The sequence below is a fragment of the Lissotriton helveticus genome, chromosome 4_1, assembly GCF_964261635.1.
Source record: "Lissotriton helveticus chromosome 4_1, aLisHel1.1, whole genome shotgun sequence".
Lineage (NCBI taxonomy): Eukaryota > Metazoa > Chordata > Amphibia > Caudata > Salamandridae > Lissotriton > Lissotriton helveticus.
The window spans coordinates 2,048,825,901-2,048,842,189 of record NC_136063.1 but is presented as its reverse complement, the minus strand read 5'-3'; the positions used below and the strand labels follow the sequence as shown (position 1 = coordinate 2,048,842,189).

Genomic DNA, 16,289 nt, shown 5'->3' with positions numbered 1-16,289 from the left:
AGGTGGAAACTGCTGTTTATTTCCTGGCTGGGGAGGATAAATGCAGGCAAAATGACCATACTGCCTAAACTGCTGTACATGTTTCAAGCACTCCCTATAGAATTGGAGAAGAACTTTTTACCGGGGTGTGTGCTCCATGAGCCTAAGGTATATCTGGAAGGGTGGGCGAGCTCGCCTACCCTTCCAGGTACGGAGGAAGTCAAGGTTTGAAGGGGGCGTGGTTCTACCAGACTTTGGGCTCTACTATAGAGAAGCCCCATTGAGAGTGATATCGGAATGGTCCATGAGGGAGTCAGACAAACACTAACTCCACATCGACCGGGCGATAGTGGGAAGTACAATATGGAACGTCCTTTGGCAGCCCAAAAAAAGATAGACTCCGCAATTCTTACTAAAGTACCCCCACTCAAACCCCACTCAGGATCTGGGATGAGGTTACTCGTGGCCAGAGGTGGACCTCTTTTCCATCGCTATACACCCCCATAGATTTTAACCCAGAGTTTCCTCCGGCGTTGGATGCAGGCCCGTTTGATACTGGAAGGGAGGGAGGGTGCCTGGTCTTTTCTGACCTGTTTCACAATGAGGACATTCTCACCTTCGGAAACTGCCAATGGGATTTTAATGTTTTACCGGCTGAACACTTCCACTACCTTCAGCTTAAACACTGGGCACTACATCCATCAGAAAGAGAGGCGGCAACCCAGGAGCAAACCTCTATAGAATCCTTTCTAGAATCCTTTCTGAGGAAGACAAGCACCACAAGAGGGGTAATTTTATATCTATATGGCCTTTGGGTCTCCACTAAGAATACACCGAGTCCGCGATACATACACTTTTGGGATAAGACCCTGGGGAGAGAGGTGATGGAATAGGAATGGAGACATTTATGGGCCGATATCGCTAAACATAACCACTCGCTAGACTTACGGGAAGCTCACTATAAGACATTATTTGATTGGTATCTATACCCTACCAAACTCAAAAAGCTCTTTCCCCACACCTGAGACCTTTGCTGGAGGGGATGTGGCCTGTTGGGGGACTTCCGCCACATCTGGTGGGACTGCCCTTCCATCAAACCATTCTGGGAGGAGATTTTGGCTCAGATGAAAGAGGTTCTGGGGTATCCCTTACCGGCACGATAGAGGCGAACCTTCTAGGACTCAGAGACGACACTCTAGAGCACCAAACCAGGGCGGATAAGGCGATCATGTGGGCATTTATGGGGGCGGCCAAAAAGGCCATAGCAGCAAACTGGAAAAAGAAGGAGGCGCCGGTGCTGGCACAATGGCACACTCAGCTACGGAGAATCAGTATGATGGAACAGCTGGCTGACATCGTCAGGGATGACTTTAAAAATGTTGAATATAAATGGGGTCCAGTAGTAACGTACCTCACAAAGGGCCTCCCGCTCGCGGTCTGCCCTCCGACACTGAGAGGCTTGCACCTATTCCAGTTTAAGGGCGACTATGGGGGAATCCCAGTGGTACTCCTGGCAACGCTGACAAAGGAGGCGTTTTCAGGGGACACAGGGAGGGATGTCACTCCGCGCATGAGGTCTCAGTAGGGAGCAAGGATAGGCTAAGATACAGCTTCTCCATCACAGGGGAGAGGGGAGGGAGGGGGGTTGTTCTTAAAGTTATGCAATGTAATTTTGGCACACCTAAGGCCTGCATAAAACAAAACACAACTTTTCTTTTTTAGGCCTGCACTTTCAGAGACTGTTTACATGTTAGTGGGGGGGGGGATGCATACGGGATAAAATTCGAGGCCATTTGCTTGATGGTATGAAGATGTAAAAACATTTTTTTCAATAAACACCCTTTTGATACAAAGTAGTACTTTCAAACAACTATCTATAAATTGGGGACACGCCTGTGGTTAATTGTTTGCCTACTTGGCTGCCTGTTGCCTTGCGTTTCTATTGAGGGGTGTTTCTGGGGATTCATATGTTTCTTTTCCTTATTACTTTCTTTCTTTGTTTTCTATCTCTGTCTCCTGTTTACTTTGTGTCAGTAGGAGAAAACAAGCAAAAGGGAACAGTAATGTATTGTATAACCATTGCTGTGAATTACAACTATGAAAACAATTATGTCTCTCTCTTATTATGGATTGTATTGTGATCTGCTGTCCTCTTAATAATAAAAAATATTAAAAAAATGCCATTATGACTTCACTTCGAGTCATGACTTCTTTAGTTCCTTTAACCAACATAGAACTGATTCTTTTAATTGCAGTTGGTTGCAGAATGTGGTGCATTTTGAAGAATATTTCTAAATCGACTTTTTTTTTCTTTTAATAGTTGCAATTATCTTTGTTTTCTTTAGGTGCAGCATGCCACATCAAGCCACACATTGCTTCTAAACATTCTTCACTACCCTTTGAATTCAAAGAGGCTTTATTTTTATTCAATGAGTCTCATTGTCCTTTGATATCTCCTGGGTCAAGCACCACACATCCAAGTAGAACACAACATTCCACATACAGGATCTTACCGGAACCTCACAGGTCACATAGATTGGAGTTCCTTCACCAGCCTCATAGCCTACAATCTGCAAACAAAAAATAACCCGGGTTACATCAGAAATGTCAATACACAGTGGTTCATACGGGGGTGTGTGAAAGCGCAATGGTGAAGAACACCTTGTCTATCCGTGTAAATGTTATTTCTAGGGACAAATATGAGTCCTTTGCATACTTATGGTAACATCACCATATGTTTCAACGGTGGGGCAAGGGTCTCCTAAGTGACATTGTCCAGGACACACTTATTAAATGCAGTGACTAAAGATATGCAGTGAAATAACACATTAATGCCAATATGCTGTTCTCGTGGGAGATGTGCAGAACGTCGAAGGAATAGATACAGTGGCTTTGAATATTTTCTTTATAGGCTTGCAAATAATTTGTTTGCGCAAGCAACCACTGTCATTGCTTCATAATTTAAAATAAAAATGAATCATTTTTATGTTTGTCTTTTCTTTCGTGTGCAGCACAGAGCTACCCAAAATGGAGTAACCCAATATCCCATACATCACAATACCTGCAAGAAAAGCTCCACACTTCAGGGGTCAAAAGGTAACAAGAGGTAAAAACAGATTGAATCAGGAGATTCCCATAATGGAAAAGATATTCCATGACCCTCAACCATTGTCCAATTTTCAAAACCACATCTTTCACACCATGCCTTGCATTATCACCACCCTTGTAAAACTGCTGAGACTTAACAATGTTCCTCCTGACTTCCTCAGGCCACCACTCCTACACCTGTCTTACATCTAGCCTAAGTTATCCTTTAATAATGGAACATTTAGCATGCTTCTTCTCATATCTGGCTGCCGTAAATTGGAATAAACGTCCTTTAGACCTTCGCCTCATTGACAACCATATGAGGTTTAGGAAGAAGCTGAAAACGTGGCTATTTAGGACTTAAATGCTGATGCCTTTGCTGATGGCTGTTTAGGACTTAATTACTGAAGCCTTTTGCAACTAAATATCTTTTTAAAAAAATGGGTTTTAGGTATTCTCGGCACCGTGATATCCACTGGGATGAATGTTGGACTCTACAAGTACAATAAAATAAAAAATAAAATAAAGGGAAGACAACCTATCACTCCACTGGGCTCAATTCTATATGACCACATCATATTCTTTACCTCAATCTCCCAAATTATTCTACTACTTCTAACTAACTGTATCACTTCCTTGAGAACTCTATTAAAGCTCTCTACCGCTCCGTTCCCTTCTGGATGATACAAAGACGTAGTTATATGTCACCCTGTTCCTTCTTAAAAACCCTTGACATAATCAGACATGAATTGTGGATCATTGTCACTAACAATAATCTCTAGTAGACTTTCGTCCAAGAAAAAAACCCAAATCAAGAACTTGGTGACTGTTTCAGCATCAGCTCCTTTTTTTTTCTTTAGAATCTATACTTTCGGACAAATATCTTGGGTCACTATTTTCTTCTTACATGGGACCCATAATACCAATTCCCACTCTTTCTATGGTACACTGGTACAATTGGTAGGGCTTAAGGGCGTTCTGAAAATGATTTGGGACTCGTCTGAATTTTCGCATTCAATACAATTTCTCACCCACACCACCACCTCTTTGTCCACACCTGGCCACCAATATTAATTGTTTTATAGTAAATATGTTTATTTTTAAACAAGATGAAGTCTCGGACAAACACAACAAATGCAGCGCTTCTTGCAACTTTCCTCCTCCATGGTCTGCCCTCCCCCTCTCACTATCATCACACGGCTATATATACTACGTTCATTAGCGTGACTCCAGTTCCTCCTCTCAGTTCAAATGTCTATGAGCAGGCTCTTGCGTCCTGTATCCTTCTGAGTTTTTGAATTTTGTCTTCGCCTCCCTTCTAGACCTTGACCGTCTTTTCTCCTCCTACTTTGTGTGTCTCTCTACATTATGTGCCATCCCCCCATATTTTCTCAAATTTAAGATAGCATGCTCTCCCTTCATACACCGTCTTCTCCCTCGTTCTACACAATTCCATTCCAAGCATCCAGTCTTGCAATTTCAGGCCTGCTTTGCTGCCATATTTTTGTGAGATTTCTTTTTTTGGCACTAAATATCCTAGATTAATCATGAATCTGTTATAGGCTGTAACATCTAACTTACTAAATATTCCCAGTAGAGTTAGGGTGGTGTTCGTCCCTATAGGCAATATGAATTTGTAACTCTCCTCTTGGCCATAACTACACAAAGCAGCCCCTCATACACAGTTCTGTAATCCTGCTTCTCACACCTAGTACATGTTCTCCGCTCATCAACAACTCACTCTGTATAGATAACTCATCCTTTATTTCCTAAAATATTACCTACTTTTATCAATGCCTCCCTTCAATGGCTGTCTTTTCGTCACAAGCTCCATTACACTTGTCAAACGCAAATCTTTCTCCAAACCTTCCTTCCACTCTTCACTTTCAAGACCGTTCACTAATTTGTCTCAAATTCCAGGCAGTTGTCACTCACTACAGTCATTCGCCTGTGCTCCCTCCTTGGCAATGGCATGTGGCTCAGTAAGTTTGCAACTTTGTTCTTCATACCTGAGATATATCTTACATTGTATTTGGAATCCACACATGCATGTAATGTGTCGAGTAGCGTGGAATAACCTCTCAGTTGTTATAACCTTGATGAGAGGTTTGTGATCACTCTGAAATACCATCAGGGAACCCCCATATGAATTAATAAAAGTTCTCAGGCCCGAGACACAAGCAGTCACAGAGTACTTTTCCTTTACAGGGTTCAAGGAGTGAGGTTTGAGATGTGAATGAATGGACAACCTATTTACTTCTCCCCACTACCAAGGAGAAAACAGCCCCTAATCCCTTTCAGATTGACTGTGTGGTGACAATATTCCTTCCGGCAGGATCAAAAACATGCAGAAGTGCTGCTCTACAAATAACATTTTGATATTCTTGCATACTTTCTGTACAATTATGTTAGCCCGAAGAAGGTTGTCACCACATCCTTATTCTTCGGTGCAGGTGTTTCTCTAATGGCCGCTAAATGTTCCTTCCTGGGATGTATTCCTTCACCACTGATCTAGAGCAAGAAACACATTGGCATGGGAATTGACACTTAAAGACCTCCTCTTTCAAACCCTCTTTTCGAAAATTTTCATTGCTTACTCAGCTTTTCATGATGTACAAATGTGGTTTTCCCTGGTAGTAAGTCCTTTAAAGATACCTAGTTTTAACATTTGGAAAATGTCTGCAATCAAAGTCAGGACAAAAGGTATCCTACAGACCTGAAAGCACCCAATCGGAATAATTAAAGTTGGTAGTCCCCTACTATGCCGTGGGACTTGGTGATATGCAGTGGTCAGGTCTATAGTGGAAAGCCACTCAGTACCTCTTATCAAGGCCAACATTTCATTAATTCTTGGCATAGGAAACTTATACACCAGAATATGTGCATTCAAATCCATTAAGTCCGTACTCAAACATACCAGCAATTCACTGGTCTTGTCACCAACAGGGGAGTCTTCAATCAGGTAATTCCACAGGCTCAATAATTCCAGCAACCCGCTGTTTGTACAATTCCTGATTCACCGCTTCCATCCGGACATGGAAACAGTCCTCCCTTTGTGGATCTAAGGTACAGCATCAGCTTTTAAAACTATACTAAGCATATATCCATGAAACTGTTCAATTTTCCCAGAAAATTCTGAAGGACATTTTTTCCACAATTCTCTTATTCATATACACGCTTCTTCTCACAACTCGACCAGCTTCCGGACTATTAGGATCCAAGACTATATCGAGCTCTCCTCGATTTATGCACCCAAGCACCTAAGGTCCCATTGCTGCCCCATACAGCCTTCCACCCATCTTTCTGTCTTTAAATTCAAACAGTAACCTTCTGTAAACCAAGACTTCTATAGGCTCTCCCAAGAACCTCCCTGGTTTCACTCTAATTTCCTTCCCACAAAGTATTTCAACCATATCTCCTTGTTAATGATAGTAAAAGGGGATCAAACATCTGCAACTTTGTTTATTCTAACACGCCCAATTGCCATCTAACACACACATTTCTTCCTCACTACATCGTCTACTACCAACAGAACAGCATATTGGAATTAATGTATTATTTCACTGCATACCTTTAGCCACTGAATTTAATAAGTTTGTCTTGGAAAATGTCACTTAGGAGACCCTTGCCCTACCGTTGAAATATATAGTGATGCTACTCCCATTCTTCACCAATTAGATTGAATACACTCCTTCCTTGTGTCTCTCTCAATGGCTTTATCCATTTTTCTCTTTAATCACCCATATATCCCTAGATTGATCACTCCTCTTTCCACGTGCCCTGACAAAATGCCTGGTAAGTCTATACTCGAGCACTTTTGCTCAATTGCAATACATCTTTTACTGTAGGCCAAAGGTTCTAAGCTTTCACACCTGTAACAACTAATGCGAAGATTCTTGGCCCTATTCTCATACTCTCATCTTTGTCTCGATTCTTATTGGCAAAATTGACTTTTGGATATAGTGACTGTGGTTTCGTCCTTCCCTGCATTTCATCTTCCCAATGCCTTCTCTATCATCCCCTTCCTTTACAACTGTTTTCGTACACCTTCCTCTTATTTCTTCTGCCTGTGCTGCGGTTATTGCATATTTCATTAATATTTCACCATTGTCCCTTAATCTGTCCTGAATACTAGAATTGTTAGCATGCATGATGCTTTGTTCTCTAATCAAATCATCTCTGAGAACCCCAAAGCAACACTATAAAGCCAGCTTCTCGAGGACAGAGATGTGGTCATCAATAGTTTCGCATTTTCCTGTGGTAAAATTTGAGACAACCTATTCCCACACATACAGTAGGGAAAAAACATAAGTATCTAAGGGGCATATTATCAAGGACCGGTGTTAAAAGTATCGCCATTTTATCGGCAGGAAACTGGTGATATGGGCTTGATAATACGCCCTTGTTAATTCCCATAGAAGCCCATGTTCTGATGTTAACATGGGCTTCTATGGGAATTAACAAGGGCATATTATCAAGCCCATTATCGCCGTTTTATTGGCAGTTTCCTGCCGATAAAACGCGATAATTTTAACACTGGTCCTTGATAATATGCCCCTGCGTTTTCTAATGCATGTGAGAACACATCTCTTGACCTTAGGAGTGGCCCGTGCATGCAAGAATGGTGGGAGACGGGGTGGGACGGGAGTCAATAGATGACGATGAGGGAAAATGAAAAACAAAACTGTTACCTAGCACCCGCAGACCGCAAGTGTTTTTCTTTTTTTAAAATGTTTCCTCGTTGTCTATCGACTCCCCTCCCACCCGCCTCACCATTTGTACATGCACGAGCCGCTCCTGTTTGACCTGTTGACTTTGTGGTCTTTCCTCCATAGGGTTCTAAATCTTTAAACCACCAGGCGCCAGATAATGTAACAACATTTTTTCCTGGAGTTAAGTCTTCGTCATCAAAAGTTGATATGTAATTAATGAAAAACTATTTGCATTACTCCCACTTCATGCTGAGATCCTCACTAGTGGGAAAGAATGCGGGTGGGCAGTATAAATCAAGGACTGAGCTTTGCACATTTTATTTATGGTTACTGGCAGAGTTAGGTCTCCAAGATAAGGAACAAATTGTACACAAGACGCGCAGTAAATATTTCCAACTTTCTTTTAGTGAGTTCAAACGCAATTGTGTGATTACTGGTTCCACAGTACGATATGGTTATGAGTTAATAGCTCAAATGCTAAAAGTAACAAAATCAATTTAGTCACTAACCAATCTGCCTGCCTGCTGTTTCTGTGAAGCATTTCCGAAATATAAACCTCAATGCACCCACATAAACATACTCATTCTCCTCCCTGAATTCCTTGCACACTGATGTACTGAAAGACAGCGACACGCTAGGGCATGCAAGTATGAACTTATGCAATCACTGAATACCATGTGCAGCACAGCCATCTTCAGCTATGCTTGCGTTCCATGTTGCGTACCGCACAGTGCGGGCGGAGATGGTGTTGCACAGTGGGGGTGCCTAGGGTTCCAACAGGAACGTTGGAGGTAAGGCTTTAAAGAACAAAAATTGTGGTCTACTTTTCAAATTTGCAGTACCTACAATACTGTGGCAGGTTTCTGGGGAGCAGTGTTGAGAACTCTGAAGTCATAAATTTCCCCACACAAGCCTGGTAGCAAGACATATCCAAACTTTATGCATGGACTAATCTGATTATTCCTTGAGGATACAACCAACTTGTTGCCAATTTGTAAAGTGCAGGACTTGAAGGACTTGAAGTAGTTTACTTGCAACTCTGGAGTCGCGTGTATCTCCCAGACCAGCTACAGCTCCAACTGTCACAAACCACAGCCCATGAGATCTATTCCACACAACAGAACTCAGAACCCAAGTATTTATAACCACAATCACTCTGTTCCATCCTCCAGTCTCTGCCTTTCTCTTGGCGCTTGCCATACCCACTCCTCTGTTAGCGTGGTTCCCTCTACTTCTCTTCTTGCTTCAGAGCTTACAATCCAGCCATTTTTTATTGACCCACCCTTACCTTACCTAGTCCTTTCCACGCTTCCCTGCTATTTCAACCCTGATCTTTTCCAGCACAATCCCTTTTCTCCCCCTCTTTTCTATGTCTTTTAATATTCCTCATGGTTTTATTAAGCCCTTAAGTCAGAAACTCGCTCCTCCTCTACTTGTCTTTTGAAAAACCTTAGATTTTTACTTCACCTCTCTATTGGTGCTAATGTAATCTTACTTACGCTTATTACTTCCTGACATGCCTATGATTCCTTGTATGACTTTGGATATTGGGCTAACTTTGATTCTTTTTGGTTCTTGAACTGGAACCTGGAAAACCATAGCTTTTTGAAAGAGATCTCATCCCTTTTATTTCAATAGAGTTGTCCTACATACAGCGTGCTGACACTTTACATGGGAGTACTGCTTTTGAAAATTTAGAATAAATATAAATGAAAATAATATAAATGGCTTGTATGTAATCTGCATCATTGGAATTTGCTTTGGAACTAGCATTTTAACTCAACTGCCACTTTCTGGGTGAGACCAAATTGAATTGTGTTGGCTGGTCCTTTTCTGTAATGCAACATGATAAAAAGCAGAACAGGTCGGTTCAAACAATACCCAAAGCAATGCTATTGGTTATGATGGTTGTGAGAAATTGGGTTGTTGGTTGAGGGGGGTAAAATCCTACTCAAGCAACAGTTGCAATGCTTGATAGAGTGAACCACAAAAAGACACTAAATTAACCTATGCTTAACCCTCTGGTAGCTTGGTACAAAAGAAGTCATGCTTAACTTAGAGGCAATGTATAAAGTATATATGCAGCACTTAAACAGTAATGACGTGAAAACCCACCGCAAGATAAATCCCTCACCAATTTAGAACAATAGAGTAAATATAAATAAATTATTTGACACCAAAACAACAAAAATTCAATCAGTAGAACTGGAGTTATGAATTCTTAACATTTAAAGTGAAAAAAAGAGCCTAAACGATCAGGTCAAAAGTTATGGCTGACCACAATGGAGTTCGGTTCAGATACACAAAGTGGATTGGACACAGCCTCTACCTTTAGACTTAAAATCATTTTAAGGCAAAATGTCTGAGAAGGTAAAGTTTAGTGGGGCAAGGCAGCTGGTGGTGTCCGAGGTGTCACCGGGGAGCAGCTGGACGAAGTTGTGATGAAGGTTTCTACACTTGAACTGAGGGTCTGCTTTAGATTTCAGCGGATGGGTTACACCATCACAACAGTGATGGATTTCCCATCCGCCAAAATATAAATCTCATAATATTGTATTGTATTTATATTTAGGTGGACCGGATATCCGTCACCATTGAGATTGAGTAACCCATCTGCCAAAATCTGAATCAGGCCCTTAGTCTGTTTTTTGGAAGTCAAAACTCTCCAGCGGGACATGCCATTGGGACTCGTGCCGGACTTTACTGAAGAGGGCCAAAAAGGTCTGAACGAGTCCGTGGTTGCTTGTAATCTGATTCAGAGTGGAACAGACAAGACTTTATAGATAGGAAGCAAGGCTAATTTGCATATGGATGTTCTCTCTCTGTAATGGATTTGTGAGCTCAAAAATAGAACAATGTATTAAAATGATAACTAGAGCAATACCTCTAGTTACAATTAATTCATGCACTTCATCAATTTCCATCAATCAATCAACATTATGCTCTTCTGATATTCTTTTAATATTGCATTTTGACATCACGTTCATCCATATTTCTCAATTGCCCTTCAACAGCCACATGCAAGTGTGGAAGATTCACCTAGAAGTAATTTTAACCCCTTCGCTGCGGGGCTTAATTTTCCGCTGTGCTGGGGTGGAGGGGGCGCGCACGGCGCTCCTGTGCTCATGACGAGCTCAGCTCGTCACAGGTGCATTACCTGCCGTGGAACGCTCAGCACAGCAGGGGAATTATCCCCGCATGCGAGCGGTCCACGGCTCATGACATGAGCACCGGAGCGCCGTGGCTCATGACGAGCTCAGCTCGTCATGAGCATGGAAGAGGTTAATAATATTGCTCAACACTAGTCACTTGTACTGAATTTGAATTAAAGATTAACTTATTCTATCTACTAATATTTGACTGTTAGTCAATATACATTGTCTTATATACCAATCCTGCACACCACACACTTTTTCCAACTCCCACCCAGTCAGCTGAAGAAGAATCTTTCAGCGAATCAATTCTTCTGTTTCAAAATATTTTCATTTCCAAACAAAATTTCACACAGCCCTCCCAAAAACTTTCTGCAAAGACACAGAACCACGGATTTCCTGTCCGCAAATCGAAAAGGGCTGCAAAAATGCATTGTTATGCACCTGCTTAATCAGAAAACACAGATGACTACAGAGGCTAAATGTGTTTGTGTTACCACTGTTCCTCCTCTGAGTCATTAAGGTACGCTCCTCATCAACAGGAATCTTCTCATTTCTATTGGTGGCAACAATGGCTAAGTCATATTTTGTTTTAAAAAATGACATCAGTCTCCATCATCATCTTTTTATTCATTAAGTGGTTTATCCCTGAGGCAACTAAATACTTAGGGGTATATTTACAAGGGGAGTGGGGGAGCGCGGCGTTAGCCTTCTTGGCTTAACGCCGTATTCCACCACTTTGGAAAAGCAAGGCTGCACCATATTTATAACAATACGGTGCAGCACTGCGTTTCCCCCTGCACTGGCACTAATTACAGCTGCCTAGTGCCAACACAGACACCCTTGCACCATAGTGCAATGGTTCCTGCGCTGAGGAAATGATTGCTATTGTGCAGGAAGGTGTCCCTTCCTGCACATAAACAACCTTAAATGGCGATTTGTAACTTCTATGTGTGCTGCTTTGTGCAGCACACATAGAAGATGCAAATCGCAATCTTTTAATGATTGTTTATGTGCAAGAAGGGACACCTTCCGGCACATGAACAATCATACATGGCATTTTGATGTTTCTATGTGAGCTGCACAATGCAGCACACATAAAAACAGCAAAAACGAGGAGAAGTAAAGCATTTCTCCAAGTTGCACCATGTGAAGACCAAGTTTTTTTGGTCTTCATTTTGGAACTGCCCCATATTTACACTACCCTTGTAAATAGGGGGCAGTATAAAAATCAATTGGTGTTGCGGTGGAACACCCACCGCAACACCCATTGCCCAACCCCTTTCATGCTAAGTATAGCATGAAAGGGGTTCTTATTTACAAAGGAGCGTTAAGCTACGTTAAGTGTCTTAACACTGCCTTGAAAATGAGGCGAAGCCCCTATCGCCACAGGAACGTAAAAAAAATGACGTTCCTGTGCCGATAAGGGCTTGTAAATATGCCCTACGCCGTTTTACAAATATCACTTAAAACAACATAATCTCTACCTCTTGCAACACCACAGGGGCTTGTAAGTATGCCCCCAGGTTTATTTGGGTCTTAATTTTGGCACTGTCCCATATTTACGGCACCCTTGTAATTAGGGGGCAGCATCAAAATCAATAGCTGTTGCAGCTGAACGTTCACGCAACAGTCATTGCCCACCCCTTTCACGCTAAGTATAGCGTTAAAGAGGGCATTATTTACAAGGCAGCGTTAAGCTAAGTGGCTTAACACTGCCTTCTAAATAAGGCAAAGGCCCTATCGCCACAGGAACGTCTTTATAAGTGATGTTCCTGTGGTGATAGGGGCTTGTAAATATGCCCCACGATGTTTAACAAATATCACTTAAAACAAAAGAATCTCTACCTCTTGAAACACCACTAAGAATGGCCTCAGATCAGATGGTTGGACCCTCAGGGAGCACACCATAGTCACTTGGAATGTGAACGAGCTCAATGATAAAATTAAACAGGGGACTGTCCTCTCTTATGCTTAACAACATCGCCCTGCGGTTCTTATGTTACCAGAGATACGCTTGCTGGGCACAGAATGTTCCTTCTTAGGAAGGCACGACTTCTTGAGGGTTTATCACTTGGATACACTAGGGGCTCTAGCGAAGTGGACTTGCCCCTTTGGTGTTACACGTAGTCCACACAGATCCCCTTAGAGAGTTTGTGATGATTTGTGGGACTATGGAATGGTTGGCCTTGTAACTAGGTAAAGTATACACTCACCTACACATACTATACTCGATACTGGAGGCGCTGTTACAACTGCTCACCACAGCTACACTAGGCTTTACCCTGAAGGGACGACTTTAACGTGATAATGGATCCACTGCAGGACATGAACTCTGTTCATGAGCTCCACGTGCCTTCCGCCATGGGCAGATGCGATGTGGCTTATGCATGTCTGGTAACTACACCACCAAGCAGACAGAAAAATGATATTCCCCTCTCCATAGTACCTCTTGTCGAATAGACTACTTCCTGATCCCTTCCTCAAATCTTGGACGTGCCACACAGGAGCGTATTCTCCCAAGGGGCCTTTCGGATCACTCACCAGTGTTACTGACAGTATGTAGTGGGCCGATGGGGATAGGCGACTTGGGTGGCTAAATTCCTGGTGGTTCTTAGATAGTGACTTTAGGGAACAGTTCCGAACTACAATTGCTGAGTACTTTCAGCCTAATAAGTACTTTCAGCCTAATAAGGGTACTGCCTCATCACCAACCATGCTTCAAGTATGTTCAAAACAGTTCTTAAAGACAGCACGTTTGCATGCGTATGCAGGGCAACTAAATGCTGGGAAGGTGAACTACTATGACTGGAGAATGAGATCACACAGCTAGACAGTGCGATGCTGGTCCCTTCCACATCGGACTTGCACTACTATCTCAATCAGGCCCCACTTCACATTACGGCAGAAGCTTTTAGATACAGTTTGACTGGGTTGGCTCCACTCCCAGGGGAAGATATATAAGATGAATGAATGAAAGACATTTGTAAAGCGCGTGGTTACCCGAGGGCATCCCAGCGCTAAAGCAGATGGGAGGTAAAGCAGGAAAACTGCTTTATTGGCTTGCAACTGCAGACCTCCTTGGTGCCTAAGCTGCGGACCACGGACGGGATGACACTTAGAGGGGCAGACCACCTGGCAAGGGAGTTTGACTCACACCCTAAAACATTGTACAATAGGCAGGAGCCTCCTCCTGCCAAGGGAGATAATTGCATCATTTGGGATCTGTCCCTGCAATTTCATTTGGTGGCAGAGAGCAAGGATTTGGATCTTCTAATTACCATGGTGGAGACCCAGCAAGTGATCTCGTCTATGCCATCCGGGAAGACTCTAGGCCCAAACGGGTTCCCCCTCAAGCTCTTCAAACATTACTCCTCCCTATTGATACCACATCTCCTGGTGTTCTATCCAGATGCGTTTGAATGGGGAAGGCTAACCCAGGACCTTCGGGGGGCAACAAATGTAGTGATCATTAAGCCGGACAATCCCCTAGAGGATTGCGTTTTTTTGCCCCATCTCCCTTATCAATTTAGAAATCAAAATCCTCAGTAGGGGTTAGGTGACCTACCTTGGCTAGGTGATGCACTCTATGATCCATGCCTACCAAAATGGCTTCATGCCCAACAGGAGCATGTTGGACCTGGCCCTTTTTGGCAGGTTCACCCCGAAACTTTTTGCTTTTTCCTAGCCTGTTTCTGGAACCTGGTGTTGGTGATTTTAGGTCTTTGCGCACTTTTTCACTGTGGTACAGTGTAAAGTGTGTGAGCTCTCTGTGTATGTGTGGTGAGTGACCTGCCCTCCCATAGGAATGCATGGGGAATATGTGTGACCATGGTAGTTCCTGATGTGTGGGGAGTGCAGGGTCGAGTTTGGTATGTGCGAACTCGTGAGATTGAATGCTGCGTAATGATGTATGTGGCATGAATGTGTCTAGTGCGGAAGTGCCACTTCTAGACATGTGTGTGCATGTGTAGTGAGTCTGCTGGCACGTGATTGGCTGGAGCCTGGCCCCAGGAGTGCCTGGGCCTGCTTGTGGATTGACTGTCTGGTTTGAGGATGACAGGGGCTGGGGAGCCCCCAGGAGGTTGTCTGAGTCAGCCCTTGGTTGAATGACTGCATCTGCAACTAGAGTGGTGGGAGGAGATAGCACCTGGGAGTGAATAGGGCTGTGCCTGCCTGCCACAATGCTGGCTCCACCTCCTGCTGTGCGGCTGTCGCCTCTGCCCCTCACACTGAAAGGAGTTCCCTATAACCAGTTGTAGCTGGTTCTCACACTGCCTGCACCCTTGAGACAAAGGATTTTGGGTATAAAAAGGGTGCTGTGACACTCTAAAAATGTTCTTGTTTCTGACTTGAATTCTGCCAGGGGCGTGCTGCTGCTTTGGCCCAGGGGAAGGCTTGCCTCCCTGGGCCCTGCCCAGCCCCTGGATACCTGATGGTCCTGGAAGCTGGATGGACTTTGTTTTAGGGACCCCTCTGCTTTGCTTGGGGGCTGAAGGACTTCCTTTTGACCCTCCTGCCCTCTGCTCCTAGGAGGGCCTTGTTGCTGGGTCCCTGGTTTCAGAAGGGGGGCCATTCCTGAGGAGCCTCGTGCTGTCTGTGCCCCTCAGTGCTTAGAAGCACTGTAATTTGTGCTTTAGCGCTGAAGAGCGCTTTATTCTTGCTTCAAGCGCTGCAATTAGCTGCTAAGCGCCTGGGAGCGCTTTTAACTTCCACAAAGCGCTGGGGAGCGCTTTCCGTTCACTGCGGCTGCCCACGCCGCCTACGTGCCCTTTGTTTATATTATTTTATTCATGGGAGCCCACCCCATATCGTGGAGAGACTTCACCGCCGCATCCCAGGAGTGTGTGCAGCACCCGCCGGGCCGCCGCGCTGACTGCGACGACCCGGAAGAGGTTGGCCGGCCGGCCAATCCCAACGTGGCCTGGCCGGAAGTCCCGCCCCCACCGCAGCCGCGAGACGAGGGAAGGAAGCTGCCTGCCGGGTCCCCCTGGGCTCCCGAGTGTAGGGAGAGCCCCGGAGGTTTTGCTGGAAGGAGAACGGCTGAGAGTGCAGGCGGGGCTCCGGTGTTGAAGAGGAGCCCCGCGCTGCCTGACGGAAGAGACCGGCAGTGTTTCCCGCCCCCCGCAGCACCAGCGAGGACCCGGTGAGTGCGGGCACAGTTTCTTTTTTCTTTTGAGAGCGACCCCGGTTCCCTCAGGGGCGCTCCCACGCGTGGGGCATTGGTTGCGAGCCCTGAGAGGCTCAGGGCCCAGATTGTGTGTAGAGCCCCGAGGGCTCTGGGGGCCATTATCTCTTGAGTCCCCCGAGCGGGACTCCAACGATTGGGCATGATTGTTTAAGAGCCAGAGAGGCTCAG

General features: G+C 44.2%; 1 protein-coding gene across 1 annotated transcript in view; it reads right to left on the bottom strand.

Moving 5' to 3' along the window:
• LOC144827787 (protein ATP1B4-like) overlaps positions 1-16,289 on the bottom strand; it is a 224,936-nt gene that overhangs the window by 36,799 nt on the left and 171,848 nt on the right. The window contains exon 7 of the mRNA XM_078685973.1: positions 2,493-2,549. Coding sequence (XP_078542099.1) covers positions 2,493-2,549 — 57 coding nt within the window. The remainder of the gene's footprint in view (positions 1-2,492; positions 2,550-16,289) is intronic.